Raw genomic sequence first — 18,948 nt, 5'->3', positions numbered from 1 at the left:
CGGGACTGGGCAAACACCGGCCCCGGACACACCCGGCCCCAGCACTGGGCAAACACCCGGCCCCAGGACAGAGCAAACACCAGCCCCGGGCCTGGGCAAACACCGGCCGCGGGCACACCCAGCCCCGAGCCGGCGGGGAGCGGCTCCGCGGCCGAGCCCGGCCCGGCCCGGCCCGGCCCGGCCCGGCGGGGCGGCTGCGGGCTCCGCTCGCTCCCGCCCTCCCCGTCACGCTCGGCCGCGCCGCCTCCCGCCCCGCCCGCCGCCGGGGCCGCCCCGGGCCGCGAGCAGCGCTCCTGGAACGGCTACGGAATGACGGAGCCACCGAGGCTGGGGGAGAGCTGCAACACCGGCGGGTCCAGGCTGTGCCTGATCCCCACCCTATTGCTGAGACAGCCCAGGTGCCTCTTGCCCACCTGGGCACACCTGGGCTCACGTTCAGCTGCTATCAACCAGCAGCCCCAGGTCCTTCTCTGGGCTGGTTCCCAGCTCCAGTGGGGCTGGAGGGTGACCGAGCCAGCCCGGCTGTGTGTGGGGACCCGGTGTGCCGCTGCCTGAGGGAATGCCAAGAGCCAGCAGCATGTCCCTGGCACCGCCACAGCTGCAGGAGTGACCCCACAAGCTCCGTGCACTACGTATAACGTACATTGTGGAACTCAGGTGTAATTTTCAGCGTGGAAGCTGCCACAGGATGTGTTAGTGAAACCTAGGGAGTCAGGAAATTGATGTAAAGCCACGCTGCCTCAGCAGGGACACAGCAGGGCCAGCACTGAGGAAGGAGCCCTGTGTGAGCCACAGTGACAAGCCTGGGTCACACCTGAGCCCAGCCATCCCTGTGCCACCACGCGGGCAGGGAGCAGGGCAGCTGCACCAAACACGAGGTGTTGGCCGTCAGCTCCTCCACATCCACCGGGAGCAGATGGTGTTGAGCTCCTTCCTTCCAAAAGGAGCACGTGTAGGAAACCACGCAGCGAGAGAAGTTGGTTTATTCTGAGTTCTTCAGTGTTACATTGGCCAAAACACTTCTCAGCTTGTGTAACATTTGTTTTCTGCAGGAGCGGTTCAGCTCTAGTCAGGCTTGCACAAAATTACCCACATCAATCCCTAAGGTGGATGAGATTTAAATATATCAGCTTTAGGATGAGGAAGGCTGAATCAGCCCCGCTGGGATTCCAAACTGCAAATTCAGAGAGTTGCAAGCATTGAAGCCCGAGGACATGGTTTTGAACTGCACACTCAGTCACAAATACAGGCCTCAGTGCTCATTATTCCCTACCATAATCAGCCTGGACTCTTTTCTGCCTGTATTTGCCTTTGAGAGGTAGGGAGTTCATCGATGTCTTAGTGAGATGAATGAACATCCCAGTTCTATGCTGAAGGAGAGGCAGGAACCGTGAAGGATTTTAGCTATGAATAACCTCAAAGAGTGACTCCTGAGAAATGCTGGAGACACAAGGACGAGGCACGGTTCTTGCAACACAGATGCCTTTGAAGGAGCTGGAACAAGAGCTGCAGGCACTGACAGACTCTGGTTTCACCTTTCCACGAGACTCTCGATTTGCACTGAGAATTTCCCTGCAGTGAGGAGCTGTGCTGATGACATGCACGGATTTACTCGCTGCTGAGGTGGGATTACACCCCTAAGTAAGGCTGTAGCAGCAGTGGTAATTAGCTGCACAGTGATTGACTTGGACAACACTGAGATTAAAATAAGATGCAACCTGTGCATGTCCTCAGAGAAGATGCTGGAACGTATCCTGGAGAAATGGTGAAACATTTGTGTCAAAGCCATTTTGGGGCCAGTGGAGGCAAATCACAGCCTAATTAGTCCATCTAGTCTGAGCATGACTGACTCCAGAGGGGTAAGGGCAATTTCTTCCAGTTTCTCTCCCTGTATTTATTTTTATTTTCTAAGGTGGGGAAGCTCAGTAGAAAGATGATGCTGTGGTTACAGCACATGACTGGTTCTGCTTTCATTTCCCAAGTGGTTTGAGGCAAATCACTTCATGCCTCTGTGTTTTTGGTCTTTTTCTCCAGTACAAAATGTCTTTTCTCCCAAGAGACACTTGAAGCTTGAAGTCATTGATTTTAGTGACTTCCGTACGGGATGTGCTGTGAAAGTATTTGAAAGCAATTGAAAGTATGACAAGGAGTGGAGTGAGTCCTCTGAAATCTTGGAGCTGTACATGTGTTCCTTTAATTATTGTGTACAACTGAGCAATAAAGAGAACACTTTTAACCTGCACTTTGTAATAAATATTGAACACTAAAAGCTAAATAATAAACCTCAAAAGCAGGGCGTGTAAGCTAAACTAGTAACAACTGAGCAGGACATTAGAGCTAGATCTTTCTTCTAACCTTTTAGTGCTAAATTACCCAATTAAAAAAAAATCAAAATGTTCACATGACAAAAACCTTTTTGTCATCAATTCGAAAGTACTCTTGTGTCCCTGGAGGCAGAAACACTCCATGTGCAAGAGTTGGATCCACAGGATTTGAATATCCATAGATGTCATTCCCCACTGTGGAACAACATCCTGAATTAGAGTTGTGTAATTAAGCTGGAGAGATTTGTCAAGGATTAGTAAATGCTGTCTAACAGATGCTCCTCCCCAAAATATCACTTGGCCACAAAGACGTTTTGTGCTTGTGATCATCTTGTATTTGAATCATCTTTGATCTTTTTGCCCAAAAAAACCAAACTGTGGCTGGCCCATCCCTGGAAGTGTCTAAGGCCAGGTTGGATCAGGCTTGGAGCCACCTGGGATGGTGGAATGCTCTTGGCAGGGGGTGAAACTGGAATATCTTAAAGTCCCTTCCCACCAAACCATTGCGTGGCTCTGCGACAGCCCCTGCCCAGGGCAGCTGCCCTCTGCCTCAGGAGCAGCAGGTTCTGCAGATGTGGGCTCCCTGCGGGGTTTTGGACACTCAGGCAGCTGCAATTTTAGTGTTTGTTGCAACAACAAAAGCCACGGGGTCGCATGGGGTCTGCTGGAAGGAGGAGAGCCCGGCGAGCACAGCCACACGTCCCACAGCCGGGTGCAAGCAGTGCCTTGTTCACTGGTGGGGAAAACTGTGGCCCAGTAAGCCACGAGTATTGTGAGGAGGAGGAACGAAAACAACGGTGGCATTGAATTGGAAGAATTTCCCAATGGGAGTTCTCTTCCTCTGAAAGCCAGCAGCAGAACCGAGGGGCAGACATGGAGGGATGCAGTGAGTTGTGCTGGATGGTGCACGGGGCAAGCAGAGCTGAGCCCCAAATCGCCTCCACGCAGCGCAGCCAGCTCAGTCCAGCCTGACTTCAGGGGCCCCAGCTCACTGATTTCACCAATGCCCTTTGTTGCTCTGTTATTTCTTCATCCTACTGCAGAAATCACAATTAACCAATGGTTAATTTAACCTTGCTGTCCAGATTAAATCCCTTACTGCTTAGGCTGGCAGTTTTGAACCTGGTGAGGAGTGAGGTCCTGACAGCTTTGTCATGGGAACAGCACCTGCAAAATGGGAAGGGACTGGCAGGGGTGCTCTCCAGAGCTGCTTGTTTATGCACTGCTCTACCCATAGGCTTGTTGTGACCTCAAAAATATCCTAACTAGGATTTGGGTGCTGCTGGGAGAGCTAAGATGTGAGTGGGGCTTGCAGGAAAGAGCAGCTCCCCTCCAGATCTGTTATTTCTCCTTTTCTTATAAATTGGGGTCAGAAGGTAAATGGAACATGCTGGAGCAGGAAGAGGTGACTGATGGTGGATATTAAAAAGACTTTAATTACAGGATTTGGAGAGAGGATTCTTCATGGAGATAATTTTTTAATTGTTGCTGTTTCAGGAAAATAACCCCAGTTATTTTCCTGAAATAAAACCCCAGTTATTTTCCTGAAATCCCAAGCAGGTCCCAATAGCAAAATGCTGGTCTCTGAGCACTGCTGACTCTGATCCCTTCAAGATGGGGCAAAAGAAAACGCTGCGTTTGTTAGAGCTCCCCCATTAAACATCAACTTCTCCCGTGGAGAAGTGTTTGTTTCCTTCCATCTGCTGCTTTTGCAAGGAAGGAAAATCAGCCTGTTCAGACACCAGGAAGTTCTTCAGCATGGGAACAGCTCGCTGTAAATGCAGGAACAATAACGGGCAGAAATTATCATACCTAAAAATACCCACGATGCGAGTGACACGCACAGCCCGGCCCCGGAGCAGCTCGGGGGGATGGAGCGTGAGGCTCCCCGGGATGTGCTGGGTGTGGGCAGCGCGGGGGCTCCTGCCTGCCTCCGCTGCGCTTCTTGCTTTCACCAAAACATGTTTTGCTTTCACGGGGAGCTGTCGGCTCCTCCTGCATCTTTGTGCACCGCAGCTGCCCAAGCCACTGGCAGGGGAGGTGAAAGCCACGCCTGTGCAGTCAGAGCCCTCCAGCACTTGGATTTCACCGACCCCATCCCCACAAGGGCGCTGTGTGAGCAGCTGGGGGCTGCAGGGCCGGCCCAAGGGCAGCAGCTCTCCACTCGTCCCAGGAGAGCCGGGCCAGGTGAGGCGGAGGCAGGGGATGAGGTGACGCTGTCCAAGGCCGCTCCGAGGGCAGACAAAGCCCACAACCCACAGCTCACCCCGGCTGTCACCGCCGAGGGAAGTCCGTGGTGTCCCTGCCGTCAATTCCTATGCGGGCTGTGCCTCCAGTATTTGCTTTTCGGAAATTTCCGAGCGCTGGCCGCGTTTCCAGGGTAACGCCGAGCGTTCTGCTCAGGGATCTTTGGGGATCCTCGGTGCTCCCTCCCTGCCGAGCCCCGCTGCAGTTTTGGCTTTGCACGCCAGAAGCTGCAGTTGTGCCACGAGAGGGGTGATGTGGGAGCTCCCGGGTGTGTGTGCAGCTCGGGTGTGCGCTCACCAGGTGTCCTTGGTGCCGGCACATCCTGGAGAAAGGACTGCAGCAGCTCCGGGATGGGAAGGGTCAGACCGCAGCCGGGTCCCCGTCCCTCCGACCCAGCGGGGCACAGCCCCCGGCCAGCCCAGCACCTCGGTCCTGTGCCTCTGAACCCTCCGCTGCCGAGATTCCTGCCGGTGTCCGGGGAAGCCATGGGTCTGTCGCACCGAAATGGCCCCGATGGCACAAGTGAAGAGCTGTGTCCCCCCGAGGCAGAGCCCAGGCTGCCCTGCCCTGCGGGAGAGCCGGGAGCCGCTGCTGCCAGCTCCTCACCCCGCACCGGCCACCGGGAGACCTGCCCGTGGGCTGACGGTCATGCAAACACACGGCCATGGAATTTATTTAGCTCTGTGGCCTAAAACTCTTCCCGTGTGTGCCCACAGCCCGCCACACCCATCATTCCCACGGGCAACCCAAGGGCTCTCCAGGATGAGACAGTACCGGGAGCACTGGTTCTAGCCAGGTCATTTAAATTATTAAAATGAAGAGTAACTGCATGGGCTGGATCCCAGCAAAGCAATTTGTAGCTCATTCTTCCTTCTGATGAAATTGAATATCGGTCTAACTTTGAAGTAAGAGCTTTGTATTCCAACAATGAACCAAGCCTCTGCAAGGACAGGTAGGGCACATTTTCATGAGAGTTTGAACTCTGGAGCAAGAGCAGGAAGGTGTTTTGGGGATCCTACTGTGCCAGGAGCAAGGACAGACAGAGATCATGGTCTCTCCATCTCCCAGAACGACCCCAACATGCCCCAAAGTGAGTGCTACAGAGCAGTTCAACCGTGAGATCAGCTCAAACCGTGAGGTTTGGTGGGACAAGGCTGGGGGTTTTGCTTTAGGGCTGCAAAGCTGAAGGACAGAGTCGGGTGGATCCCTGCTGGGACGGTGACACTCCAGCAGAACCACATGGAGATATTTAGGGCCGTTTTAACGTATCTGGAGGAAGCATTGCTTCCCACAGCTTCGCCTGGACGACAGGACTTGCAGCGCGGTGACATTCACGGAGAGGCTGCTCGGCAGCCGCAGCGCCGCGCTCCCTCCCGGCGCGTTCAGCCGCTCCGCTCCGCTCCAGCCCCTCGCTCCGCTCCAGCCCCTCGCTCCGCTCCAGCCCCTCGCTCCGCTCCAGCCCCGCGCTCCGTTCCAGCCCCACGCTCCGTTCCAGCCCCGCGCTCCGCTCCAGCCCCACGCTCCGGCCCCACGCCCCGCTCCAGCCCCACGCTCCGGCCCCACGCCCCGCTCCAGCCCCTCGCTCCGCTCCAGCCCCGCGCTCCGCTCCAGCCCCACGCCCCGCTCCAGCCCCTCGCTCCGCTCCGCTCCAGCCCCTCGCTCCGCTCCAGCCCCGCGCTCCGCTCCAGCCCCACGCTCCAACCCCACGCTCCGTTCCAGCTGCTCCGCTCTGCTCCAGCCCCACGCCGGGTCCCTCCCGCGGGGCCGGGCCCGCCGCTCCCCGCCCACCCGCGGGGCGGCCCGGGCGGCGCCTCCCGGCCCGCGGAAGTGATCCCGGGCAGGGCGAGCCGGGAGGAAGCGGAGGTTCCGGACTGGGGTGATCCGCGGAGGCGGCGGCGATCGCGGGCACAGGCGATCCGGGAGGCGACGGCGGCGATCCCCGGCGGCCCCACCATGAAGCTCATCATCCTGGAGAATTACTCGCAGGCCAGCGAGTGGGCGGCCAAGTACATCCGCAACCGCATCGTGCAGTTCGGGCCGGGCCCCGGGCGCTTCTTCACGCTGGGGCTGCCCACAGGTGGGTGCCGGGGGGCGGCCGGGCCGGGGCCGAGCGCGGGCCCTGCCCCGGCTGAGGCGGCCGCTCCCCGCAGGCAGCACCCCCCTGGGCTGCTACAGCAAGCTGGTGGAGTATTACCGCAACGGGGACCTCTCCTTCAAGTACGTGAAGACCTTCAACATGGACGAGTACGTGGGTGAGTGCCACAGCCACCTGTCCTGTCGCCTTTGGCCCTGCCCAGGAGCTGCTGGGCTCTTATCCCGGCAGAGCCTGGCGGTGCCCGAAATCCACCTGTGCAGGTAAGAGGGACAACAGGCACAGAGTTACAGCACCAATATTCACAGAGTTACAGCATCAACAGGCACAGAGTTACAGCATCAATATTCACAGAGTTACAGCACCAACATTTCACAGAGTTACAGCATCAATATTCACAGAGTTACAGCATCAATATTCACAGAGTTACAGCATCAATATTCACAGAGTTACAGCATCAATATTCACAGAGTTACAGCATCAATATTCACAGAGTTACAGCATCAATATTCACAGAGTTACAGCATCAATATTCACAGAGTTACAGCATCAACAGTCACAGAGTTACAGCATCAGTTAGGATGGAAAAAACCTCTGAGATCGTGGGGTCCAGCCTGTGACCCCACACCACGGTGTCAGCTGAACCATGGCTCTGGGTGCCACATCCAGTCTTTCCTTAAACACCTCCAGGGAATTAGCAAAGGGGGACAATTTGAAAACCTCTGGAAGAAAATTGAAATTTTTCATAGGTTTGAAAACGTATGGACAAAGCTGGATGCTGGGTGTTGCCCAGTATTGCACACAGTTACAGACACTGCTGTGTGTTGGCTGCACTCAGGCACTGAGCAGGCAGGAACAGCTTATCACTGCAGGCTCAGCGTGCAGCATTGCTTCCACCTTTGCTCTGGGGTTATAAAGGTCCCTTACAAAGACCACTGTGTCCCCTGAGTGCCCTCTGGTATCTTCTGCTGAGTTAGCAAAGCACTGCCATTGCTGAAGTCATGGTGAAACAGTCTCCTCAGAAGAAATAGATCCAAAGGTGAAAAACATACAAGCTAAATATTTGCTAATGCTAATTTTATCCTGGTCAAGAGGGGTTTTTATTCAGTGAGTAATCCCAATCAAGAAGCATCAGGGAATAAGCAGTCCAGTGTGGGTTTACAGCATTCAAGGGAGGTAAATATGCAATAATTATACAATAATTATTATTTCCCAGGCTTCTGCAAAGCTTTTTAATAATTCTTACTCATATGAAATAGAAAAAGGGTTGAAAAGGTACTGACAGATGAGGCACAGCACACACCTGCTTTTTGAACATCTGTTGTGTATTGATATGGGCATGTGTCTTACAGGAGGTGATTTTAATTCTGGTATTTAGGGAAATAGAAACAACTCTGAAAGCTGAGGGCATGACAAACCACAGCAGTGCTCTGTCACCAAAGCCACTGCAGGGCTGTGGAAGTGCTGTGTTATGGGTGACACTGTTCCAGCTGGCCTCAGTCCTGTGTGTTCTGTTTGTTACCAGGTCTCCCGAGGGATCACCCAGAAAGTTACCATTCCTTCATGTGGAATAACTTCTTCAAGCACATTGACATCTCCCCAGAGAACGTCCACATCTTGGATGGAAACGCCCCTGATCTCCAGGCAGAGTGTGATGCATTTGAGGAGAAAATCAAAGCAGCTGGAGGCATCGAGCTCTTTGTTGGAGGTGAGAACCCGAGAGCAGCAGCCTCTGAACCCTGTCCCAAAGCTGTGCCTGTCCTCCCCAGCTCTCATTTATTGCCAAAACTGCTCACTTTCAGTGCATTTGCAGTGAAATCCACCCCACAGTCCGTGGCCCTGGGCACTGCAGTGTCCTGGCAGCCTTGTCTCCCCACCTCCCACTCCCAGCTTTAGGCCCTTCAGTGCTGTCAGTGACCTGTTCAGGAAGTGTTGGCAGGAGAAATGGGAAGGGCTAGAACTGTAAAAATATGAGGTATTTATCAATTGTCAGTGGCAACAGGAAACTGCTGGGAGTAGCTTTTCCCATCCATTTGTCATACGGTTCTGCCACCGACTTTGTCATTGTCCCAGCACAATCAGGCCATTGCCTGGTGGCTCCTGAGGGGGCTTTGCTGTTGTTCCTAGCAGACACAAATCTGAGCTGGAGCAGAGGAACTGCAGGGGCTTTCCTCAGCTCTGTTCCCAGGAGCACTGCTTCTCCTGGGAGAGCTGCTGGCTCTGCTGTCACAGCTGACCCTGTGCTGCCACTGTCCCTGTCCAGGTATCGGCCCCGACGGCCACATCGCCTTCAACGAGCCGGGATCCAGTTTGGTGTCCAGGACACGAGTCAAGACCTTGGCCATGGACACCATCCTGGCCAATGCCAGGTTCTTTGACGGTGACCTCTCCAAAGTGCCCACCATGGCTTTGACAGTTGGAGTAGGCACTGTCATGGATGCCAGAGAGGTGAGGAAATAAGAAATGGCTTCCTGCAGTTTTTCTGGAGCAGCCAAAGGTTATCCTGTTATGGAGCAGCCATGTGTCCTCTGGTGGAGGGTATTCCTGTCACAGAATGCCTGACCCTCCTGTCTTCTGGCATCCTGCAACACCTCCATCTCTGCTGGCACTTGTGTTTGTGTAACCCTGCAGCAGCTGTTCCCCCCAGGGAGCCAGGAAGGTTTGGGAGGGTGTCTTTGGTTAGCAATGTCACCTGGAAAGTAACTGCAGAAATCAGGCTGAGTTGATGTCACACCAGCAGGTCATGAAAACTGTGGGACCACTTTTACTGCAGTCTGTTCTTGATCTACACTTGTCAAATCTCAGTGTACAGGTGCCCAAAGGATCATGGCAGTGACCCACCAGGCTGTGGTTTCATTGAGAGCTGAAGCAGCCAGAGCAGCAGCAGCACAGAGAAGTGGCTGTGGGGAGGGTGACAGGGGTGTCCCCATTCTCAGCTTGGCAGGGTGTGCTTGGGCTCTCCCTGGCCCCGGTGCCAGGCCCTGACTGCCCTCTCTGTCTGGGGGTGCAGGTGATGATCCTGATCACGGGAGCCCACAAAGCCTTTGCTCTGTACAAAGCCATCGAGGACGGTGTCAACCACATGTGGACGGTGTCGGCCTTCCAGCAGCACCCCAACACCGTGTTCGTGTGCGACGAGGACGCCACGCTGGAGCTCAAGGTCAAAACAGTGAAATACTTCAAAGGTGAGTGTTTGACCAGGCCAGGCAGCTGCTCTGTTACATTTTTAGGAGCCACGAGCCATGCTTTGCAGAGGTGTTGCTGTATAAGTAACTGCTAAAGGAGTATATTCCTTAAATATACCACAGCAGTATGTGTGGAGGTAAATGCTTAATGCTTGGTGTAGGAGCAAAGGCACAAGGACAACAGTAATGTCTAATTGCATTAGCATCCAATGAAGGAGAACTTTCCTTTATTATGTCTACTTAAATTGCCTTTTGACTCTTTCCATCAGGTTTAATGCTGGTTCACAACAAGCTTGTGGAGCCCTTGTACAGCATGAAGGAGATGGGAGCAGAGAGAAGCCAGTCCAAGAAGCCATACAGTGATTAATGTGCTGGGGCAGTGCTGAACCAGCTGCTGAAAACAGCTGGGACAAAAGGGAATTGCTGCAGAAACTGATCTCATATTTGTTTTTAAATTAGCAGAATGATCTTGTGGTTCCTTTTATCCATTAAAGAGACAGATGCCAAACACCTGCCTTAATTAACCAAAGGAGGATGGGATTCAGTGTTCTGTGTTCCACAAACTTCTGCCACCAACTCATTCTCTGAAGGAAGTGAAGAATGAATTGTTTGATCTGTGAACTGGCTGTAATCACAGGCTGAAGGCTGCAGAACTGAAATGTGAGGATAAAAGAAAGCACAATGTTTCAGAAACAAGTGGGTGATAACTCTGGGGTGTATTCCTTGCAATTATTAGCACAAGTATCTCCTGTTATTCCTTCCTCCTCCATGAAACATTCTTACGTTAGAATCCTGGAAAAGAGGATTGTCCAGCTGGAGAAGGGAAAGCTCAGAGCTGCACCCACAGCCAGGAGAGGGCAGCAAGAAGATGGAGCCAGGGAGAAGAGAAGGGACAGTGGGGTGGGAGTGGAGACACGATGCCCACGCTGGAGAGGACAAAACCCCACTGTGGGAGCAGCCAGGCAGTGGGACAGGATCCCCACGGGGCAGGCTCCCTCCTGAGGAGGCTGCCAGGACCTGACTGCATAAAGCCCTGGCTGAGCCCTGCTTTGAGCCACATGTTGGACTTGAGACCCCTCAGCAGAAGAGGCTCCAGCAGCATCCCCCACTGGGGCCCAGGGTGCAGCTCAGGCACCTGAGGCTGTCACTGTTCTCAGGCCCAGGTATGATTTGCTGTGCCTGGTGCTCTCTCTTCTCCAGAATTTTCCATTTCTCTGAGGAAGAGCCAAACCAGCCCCATAGGAAACACTCTGTTCCCACTGGCTTCAGCCTCTGTTTAATTACAGACACCCCACACAGGTGGACAACAGCCAAGACCCCACCAATTCTGAAATGTGACTCCTGGGACTTCTGTCCAATGCTCTCACACAAGGGGCAAAAAAACTGGGCAACATTTATTTTCTTTATACAGAAGTTTTGTAAGTTGTTGATCTGTACTGTAACTTTCTTCAGTAAATGTTTAATTTTTTAAATGGTGACATTTGACTGTATCTGGTGCTCGGTCTCAGTGTGCTCATGGTAGCAAAGCTGTGCTGGAGGCAGTTTGCTGGGAAGAGCTCCTGCTGCTCCCCCTTCCTTGCCCAGTGTTTGCTGGCAGGTTTTCCTCAGAGGAAAAGCAGGGCCCTTGGGGTGGCAGGGCACTCTGCATGCATTAAATGCCACGAGCAGAACACGTCCCTGCCAGCTCCAGGTGGGAGCTCTGGGCTGTCCCATTCCCAGGAGCACCTGGGGACACCTGTGCTGCCAAATCCATGCCACAAGGAAGACAAACAGGGACACTGTGTTTACCATCTTAAAGTGAATTTAGTGCATGTGAAAGGTGCAAGAAAACAACTCAGACCATACACAATGTACACTTTTCCTAGACACTGACCTAGAGATTCAGCTGAGGTGAGACCTGCTCTTCCATCTTTTTAATCTCTGTGCCAGTTCCAACAGTGCAGACTCCTCCTGGGCACAGGGAACTGCAGCACCACTCCTGGCCACACATCCCAGGATAAATTTATTAACTCTCAGTCAGAACTGAGTGAGCTGTGATCACCTCGAGTTCCTGAGGAGTCTCAGCTCCAGAGCTTTCCATCCAGGCCCAACTGCTCTTGAGCACAGCACATGCAGCTTTAACTTCCAAATAAACTTTTAGACTGTTCTGCAAGTGGAAAAACTTGTAAAAAATCAGTGTTTGCCTCTAGTAATCACCTTCATACTCTCCAAACCACTTGCTGAGATTTTAGGGGAAAAAATTTGGTTTCTGAAATAATTTGAAGTGCAAAACCAGTGGAAATAAAGGATCTAGTCCAGAAGGAAAAGTATCAACCATCAAATTTCTTATATGAAGAGTTAATAGAAAATAAATTACTTCATCAACTGAGAACACAAGGTAATTGTCAGTGTCTTGAAGAATTCAAGTTCATCTCTTCCTGATACTTTTCACCCTCTCACTGGTCACATCCTCAGCTCACTGCCTTGGCACTCATCCCTGCCAAAACAAGGACAGGCAACGTGAGGGAATCCAACAGCAGCACAGGGAGTCACCAAGCTCACAGAGATCCCTGGGAATGGCTGCTGGTCATTCTCTGCCCAAGCTCTCAGGGATGCAAAGGCTCAGGCACAGCAGCCAACAAGAAGGGTTGGGGATAATCAGCTTTAATGTCATTAGAAAGTACCAGGGACAGAGCCAGGAGCTGCTTTTCAGAGAAGCACATCAGGAAATTCATAAAAGCAACAAACTTTGTTGCTGAATACAGAAGAAATTTTCTGTATTGTATCAGAAAACTCCCCCAGTCCAAGCAGCTCCACCAAACCACCCCAAACCCCACAATATTCACGATCCAAGGGTCACTGTCCCTAAAGGAAACCCCCAAAATACTTCCAGGATTTGAGGCTTCAGTTTTGTCTGTTGGCTTTTAAAGAATTGGCACCTCTTGGTATATATTTTTTCCAATGGTTTTCCAATTTCTGACTTTAATAATGGACATGTTTGTTTGGGCATTCCATGATGATCCTGATCCCAGGATGGGGAAAGGTCTCCTTTGGTTTTGGCAACAGGCTCTGAGGTGTGAGTGTCCTGCAGTGCAGTTACCACTCTTCTGTCACACAGTGGAAGTGAAAAGCAAACACAGGACACACAAAAAGCATCTGTCTGTGGTTTATCACCTTTTGGTGCTGGAGGAAGTTACTAATCATCATCTTCCTCTTCCCAGAACTCCCCATTGTTGATGCTAACATCTTGAAACAATCTGCAAGAGAGAAAATCAGTGATACCAGGGCATAAAAAAGTCAAATATGTTTAAAAAAGTATCACCCTAAATGCAACAACAGTACAGCAAGTTCCCCTGGTTTTTTCAGTATCACCATCTGTGCCCCATGGAAGGGACAAGAGAGGCTGCCACTGTCCCCCTGGTGTGACCTGCCTGTCACCTGTCCCCAGCAGCACTTCTGACCCTTGGCTCTTCCCCAAGGAAATGTCAGGCAACCCTGCAGCTCCTTAAAGCAGCTCTTCCCCAGTCCTCGAGCTGCTCCTGAGCATTGCCAGGGAAACACTCAGGGAAACAGCACAGAAAGGGCAAGGTCATGACCTGGCCAACAAAAATCAGGAATAGGCTCAGAAAACTCCTCCAGAATTAAACTAATAAACCCAAAATTCTTAAAAAAGCAAAACCAATCCTGAATCACTCCTGATTTTTACTGTTAGTGCCAATTATTTGAGAGGAGAAACCGTGCCTTTAGCTGTATCTACACATTTCAGGTAAGAATCTGGGAGAGACTGTGAGGAGAAGCAGCAAGCTGCAGCAGTGCAGGGGTCCCTGCAGCACCGACCTGTTGAAGCAGGGCGAGGAGCGGTTCTCGAAGTGCTGGTAGGGGCTGTCCTGGGACAGGGAGCCCATGCAGAGCCAGCAGAAGTACTGCATGCACACTGTGCACGTCATCTTGTTACAGCCATCCAGTTTCTGGGGGAAAAAAACAAGAAATGGTGGTAAGAGAAACCCACTGTGGCAGCCCTGAGTCCCTCTCTGCCAACAGCCCCCAGAGCAGTCAGTGAGCACATCCCCCTGCTCCACCACACACTGACATTTCCACTGGGAGCTGGGATCCCAGCACTGGAAATTGGTTAGAACACTAAAAATACCAGAAATCAGTATCTTTCTGAAGCTGGATTGATTTCCTAGCTCTAGGGTAAACCAGAGGTAGCCTGAAACACCAGGAAAACAAAAGAGATGCAGGATCTGTTCAGTGGGGGAGCCTGACCACCAGTCACTGTTTGTACTCCAGTCCTTGGGATCCACAAGTATCACCTCACCTCCTTTTCCATGCCACACAAAAATGGAACTTCTCTTAGTATTTCCTAGAGATTTGCTCTCCCTAGAGGCTCCAGCACACCCAGAACTGCCTCCTTGTGGGTTATTTTCTGTTCCATGATTCCCAGCCTTTCCCTCCTCACTCACCTGAATGGGGGTCCCACAGCAAGGACAAGCCTTGGAGTTCTTTTTCAGCCATTTCTTACTCTCCATCTCCTCCAGGGCTTTCTGAATCACTCTCTTGCCATAGCGTTGTTCCAAAAATCTTTTAGTTGCCTCATCTGCTTTTAAATATTCATTCCTCACATCGATTAATTTCTCTGGGGGGCAAAATCAAACGAAACCAGACAGCTTTTGTAAGATACTAGATTTAAAAGTCCTGCTAATTGCAGCACAAAGATTCTCAAAGAACAATAATGTCATGAATTAAAAAGCAAGAAAACTATTAAAATACATAAGATGATAATATTAAAACCACCCAACATTCAGCAGTTTTACACTGTTTTATTATAAAAGAGATCTGTTGATGGAATTAGAACAATGTAAAATAAACTGAAAATAGAAATTATTTTTTTTTCAGACTACATATTTAATGAAATTCTGTCACAGGATTTAAAGGCCAGAGAGAGAGAAGCCTCCATCTGATTCCAGTATTAACTCTGACAATACAAAGTAGTGAAAATATAAAGGAATTCTTCCCCTGCTACAGCCTCTCAGCATCTGACAACCAGCAGTTTAGGGAGCTCCTGAGCTGAGGAGTCTCACCAAAGGAATATTTAATTGCCTCCAAACGACTGCACCTTTCACAAAGCTCAGGGCGAGGAGCTGCCTTGCCCAACCCTGGACTTTGCCAGGCAGGATTCAGCTGGGTGTGGGTGTGACCGTGGAGCCCAGGGGGAGGTGACTGACCTGCAGTGACCTTGCAGGGTGACACCCCGTGGTAAGTCATCTTGCAGAAGGTGCAGAAGGCGTAGTTGCAGCAGGAGCAGATGCCCATGGTGCAGCCGGGCTCCTGCATCACGGGGGTCTGGCAGCCAGGCCGGGGGCAATACACCACGTCAGCCATCAGGTCCAGGCTGGACTGCAGCAGCAGGCGGTCGTAGCGGGCAAACAGCTCCTCCCCAACCAGCTCCTTCACCTGCCAACACAGCCCAGGCAGGCAGCACGTCACCAGCACAGCCAGGCCCTGGCACAGCCTGCCCAGAGCAGCTCTGGCTGCCCCTGGATCCCTGGCAGTGCCCAAGGCCAGGCTGGACACTGGGGCTGGGAGCAGCCTGGGACAGGGGAAGGTGTCCCTGCCATGGCACTGGATGGGCTTTAAGGTCCCTTCCAACCCAAACCAGTCTGGGATTCCCTGATTCCTTGCAACTGTAATTCTGAGCCTGTCAGTCTGAATTACAGTCAGAAAAGGTACCAAGAGCTGGGATGAATCCACTTTAGATTCTCCAACAGGTCACAGGGGGTCAAGGATCTGCTCCCAGGGAGAACAGGGACAGGACAAGAGGGAACAGCCTCAGGCTGGGCCAGGGCAGGCTCAGATTGGACATCAGCAGGAACTTTCCCATGGAAAGGGTGCTCAGGCACTGGAACTGCCCAGGGAGGTTTGGAGAGCCCATCCCTGGAGTGCCCAAGGATGTGGCACTTCATGACACAGTTTAGTGGCATGGTGGGACTGGGTCAAAGGTGATCTTGGGAGGACTTTTCTGACCCAAATGACTCTGTGACTGACAGTGTAGAGCACGCAGAGCCACGCCCTGAACTCGGGCTGGGTTCCAGAGCTCCACAGAATTACCTGTACAGGAATTACCTGGCCTGGAGTGGCGACAGAAGAACACTTGGGCTCGGGGCAGTTGAGGCAGTGCACCTGCCCATCCCTGATCTGGATCTCAAAGTAGTCCTTGAGGCAGGCCTTGCAGTACACGTGGCTGCACTCGATGAAGCGCATGCACTCGCTGCCCAGCTTCTCACAGAAGCAGATACCGCACGAGTACATCTTACTGTTGAAGCACTTCCTCCTCTGCGCCTGGTCGAAGTCCAAGATCTCCCTGATCAGACTGGATAAAGACTCCACATCCTGCACAGCCCTGGCATCCATGATTTCCTCCTCAGCTGTGGCAGAGCATGTGGCACCCCCACAGTCCTCCCCAGCCTCGAGGGGTCCCGCTGGTGTCCGGCCCTGCCCCTTCCCCTGAGGGCACATTTTCAGCTCATAGGGTGATGAAATATTCAGGTAATTCAGTGTTTCCTCCTTCAGAAACTGCATCCAGGCAAACAGCACCACGCAGCCTCTGTTCTCTTCCCACATATTGTCCAAGTGCTTGCAAAGAGCGCTGAGCTGGGAAAGACAAAGAATTCCTGATTTCAGGAAGTTTGTAACTCCTCACTGGGCTCCTCCCCTCACACAGTCGTTAGTGCAAACTTGATTTCAGATTCAGCAGTTTTTATGCTGAACAAAATACTTCTCACAGATGCAACTTTTCATTCCTCAGAATAGTAATCAAACGAAAACCAGCAAGAGACAAAAGAAGAGCCAACTGAGGAGCAATGTCATTGTTTTTTTTCACTTTGCTTAGCTGTTAATTATTAACTTACTCAGCAGCCAAAATGTAAAAAATCCCCTGCAAACCTGGGCCCGGGAGAGCCATTTCCCACTGAGGGTGAACACGGGCGGGGAGGTCGATGGGTAGTCAGGTGGGAGCTCGAAATTCAGCACGAGGGGAGGCAGGAAGCACACGGAGTACTCGAAGCCACTGCTCTGGAGGCTCTCTGTGGAACTGCCTGAGCCAGGCCACCGAGGCACAGGGAGAAATAACAGAAAGATTAAAATGAACCAACTGCTGCTGCTTCTGACAGCACCCAGTGTCTGTTCATTTGATGTGTTGCTGGGGTTAAAACTATTTGTTCCGCCCTAAATAACAAAACTCTCAGTGCGGTAAAATGTCAAGGGTTGGAGGTCAAGGTTGTGATTAAAGCAGTTAAACAGCAGCACTGTGAAATGTCAGATTCTGCACAAACCAGGAGCCTGGAAGCACACATCCTCGGGGGAATAAACACCCAGTAAATGAACTTGATTATTCTGAAGAAGTGCTATTACTCATCTGTGACTTTAGAGTTTACTGAGGGCGTTCTGTGGATCAGGATTAAACTGCTCAAGCACAATCCCCAACAAGCAGAGCAGAGGGTGAGCCACAGCTCTGTCCATTCACTGTTCCCTCAGGTCACTCCCCAACAACCACCTGAGCTTGGCAAAGCCTCCCTTGGGATAACACAAAACATCTCAACTCACCCCTCACAAAAACTTTAAAGTCTTGAGGCAACTCCACACAAATCCTTGTTTCTCCTCCTTGGGCAGACTCTGCTCTCTTAAACTCATCCTCATCGTAGATGCTGGCCAGAGCCAGCAGCTCGTCCTCCTGAGCCTCCTTGTCCTCTGAAGACATTTAACTTTTCTGTAGAGTTGCCACCAATCTGCAACATCAACCAAGTTAATGCATCCCATTCAAATGGCAGCTATTTTATAGCATACTAAGCTTTAGAAAAACCCAGGTAACCAACCTAAAACAATGTGAAATATAATTAAGGTATTTTACAGGTTGAAAATAATATTGGTAGCTTTATAAAATTGTTAAAAATCCCCAAGAGAATATTGAAAAGTCAGAAAGCAAACTGTGTGTTATTAGGTAAAGACAGCTTTAAGGTAGGAAATAATGAAATATGGAGACAGGGGACACAGGGACATTTCACTGGTATTTGGAAGAAAACAGATCCCCAAAAAACACAGGAGAAATGAATCAGTAACAGTAGCTCTCGTGCAGTGCTCTAACGCAAACGGAAACAGTCGCATTTGTGATTGAAAATATCAGAGAAAGGTTCAAACCCCGCACAGACATTTTGTAGATGCACTCGTGGAGCATCTCGGCTCCACATCTGGGGAAATAAAGCCAGCTTGAGGCTCTCTATAAATGAAGCCAGTTTGCCGAGTTACCTTTCGAGTGAGAGCAGCGCGGAGGCAGAGCCGAGGAGCCGCTCCCTGCGCATCCCTCCAGGGCCGGGCGCTTCTCCTCCCTCACGGCAGGGGCACGGCGCTGCTGAGGGACACCCCCGCCTGGGGCTGCTGCGGACAAACAAACACCACCGGCACCGTCAGCACGGGCTCGGGGCAGAGTCCCCTCGCTGCGCCGTGCCCGACGGCTCGCCCAGGGCTTGGGGCTCGTTTCCAGCCGGGACCGAGCCGCGGGGCCCAGGCCCAGCTCCGGGGCTATGGCGGCTCCGGCCGCTGCCACCGCTGCGCCCCGGCCCGGCCCCGCGGGGACAGCCCGGCGCGGCCCGCCTCACCCGCTCCTCACCCGCTCCTCACCGGGGCAGCCGCGGCCGGGCCGGGGACAGCGAGGGGGGCCCGGCGCTGCCCCTCGCGGAGCGGCGGCGGGGAGGGAAGGGAAGGGAAGGCACGGGAAGGGACGGGAAGCGGCGGCGGGCGGAGGCGGTGCCGGCCCGGCCCCGCAGCTCCCCCGGCGGCTGGGAGGGCCCGGCCGGCCCAGCCCGCGGTGCTCGGGGCCGCTCCGGGCCCCGCCTGCCGCCCCTTCCCCGGCAGGCACCGAGCGGGCACCGAGCGGCCGCCTCCAGAGCGGTGCCCGGGCACGGGACGGGCTCCCCGGGAAGGGGCACGGTGGGAGCGCTGGGTGCCTGTGCAGGAGCAGGAGCTGGACTCACTGAGCTCTGTGGGTCGCTTCTACCGCGGCGCATTCCATGGCCGTGATTCATTACAGGGAGCTTAAACACACCCACCGCCCCACCCCACGAAGCCG

The 18,948-nt window shown here is 52.7% G+C and overlaps 3 protein-coding genes across 10 annotated transcripts in view; 1 reads left to right on the top strand and 2 right to left on the bottom strand.

Annotated features, from left to right (window-relative positions):
• Positions 1–373: 373 nt before the first annotated feature.
• LOC121365583 (E3 ubiquitin/ISG15 ligase TRIM25-like) overlaps positions 374–18,948 on the bottom strand; it is a 430,661-nt gene continuing 412,086 nt past the window's right edge. The window contains exon 5 of one of the 2 annotated variants that reach the window (XR_005957035.1): positions 374–423. The gene's annotated coding sequence lies outside the window, so the exon portion shown is untranslated. The remainder of the gene's footprint in view (positions 424–18,948) is intronic. The other variant, XR_005957036.1, reaches the window with a different exon arrangement.
• On the top strand, positions 6,414–11,320 carry GNPDA1 (glucosamine-6-phosphate deaminase 1). The gene is made up of 6 exons (XM_041489914.1): positions 6,414–6,648; positions 6,722–6,823; positions 8,189–8,371; positions 8,927–9,111; positions 9,674–9,848; positions 10,118–11,320. Exons 1-6 carry the CDS (start codon positions 6,525–6,527, stop codon positions 10,213–10,215), a joined length of 867 nt encoding a protein of 288 aa, XP_041345848.1. The 5' UTR covers positions 6,414–6,524; the 3' UTR covers positions 10,216–11,320.
• RNF14 (ring finger protein 14) lies at positions 10,252–18,641 on the bottom strand. Of its 7 annotated transcripts, none has more exons than XM_041489907.1 (9): positions 18,129–18,483; positions 17,430–17,611; positions 16,770–16,921; positions 15,951–16,478; positions 15,053–15,281; positions 14,291–14,463; positions 13,665–13,795; positions 13,002–13,084; positions 10,252–10,501 (listed from the first exon to the last, which is right to left on the bottom strand). In XM_041489907.1, exons 2-8 carry the CDS (start codon positions 17,581–17,583, stop codon positions 13,024–13,026), a joined length of 1,428 nt encoding a protein of 475 aa, XP_041345841.1. In that variant the 5' UTR covers positions 17,584–17,611; positions 18,129–18,483; the 3' UTR covers positions 10,252–10,501; positions 13,002–13,023. The 7 variants fall into 7 exon arrangements, with proteins under 7 accessions (XP_041345841.1, XP_041345838.1, XP_041345835.1 ...); XM_041489904.1 differs by lacking the exon at positions 10,252–10,501 and adding an exon at positions 11,224–12,324; XM_041489901.1 differs by lacking the exon at positions 10,252–10,501 and adding an exon at positions 18,490–18,641 and having other exon boundaries at positions 12,476–13,084; positions 18,129–18,257.

This window comes from Pyrgilauda ruficollis, unplaced genomic scaffold, assembly GCF_017590135.1.
Source record: "Pyrgilauda ruficollis isolate IOZ18807 unplaced genomic scaffold, ASM1759013v1 scaffold97, whole genome shotgun sequence".
Taxonomy (NCBI): Eukaryota; Metazoa; Chordata; class Aves; order Passeriformes; family Passeridae; genus Pyrgilauda; species Pyrgilauda ruficollis.
The sequence above is the reverse complement of the archived record's forward strand: the minus strand, read 5'-3'. Positions and strand labels throughout refer to the sequence as shown.

Bases quoted from the DNA above. Each gene is read 5' to 3' on its own strand.
- RNF14 (XM_041489901.1), bottom strand. From the start codon at position 17,583: ATGTCTTCAGAGGACAAGGAGGCTCAGGAGGACGAGCTGCTGGCTCTG. The intron at 15,282-15,950 runs GTAATTCCTGTA...CTGTGTTGGCAG, and splicing joins CTGTCGCCACTCCAGGCCAG to GTGAAGGAGCTGGTTGGGGA. The intron at 13,796-14,290 runs GTGAGTGAGGAG...TTTTTCCCCCAG, and splicing joins GCTGTGGGACCCCCATTCAG to AAACTGGATGGCTGTAACAA.
- GNPDA1 (XM_041489914.1), top strand. From the start codon at position 6,525: ATGAAGCTCATCATCCTGGAGAATTACTCGCAGGCCAGCGAGTGGGCG. The intron at 6,649-6,721 runs GTGGGTGCCGGG...CGCTCCCCGCAG, and splicing joins CACGCTGGGGCTGCCCACAG to GCAGCACCCCCCTGGGCTGC. The intron at 9,112-9,673 runs GTGAGGAAATAA...CTGGGGGTGCAG, and splicing joins CTGTCATGGATGCCAGAGAG to GTGATGATCCTGATCACGGG.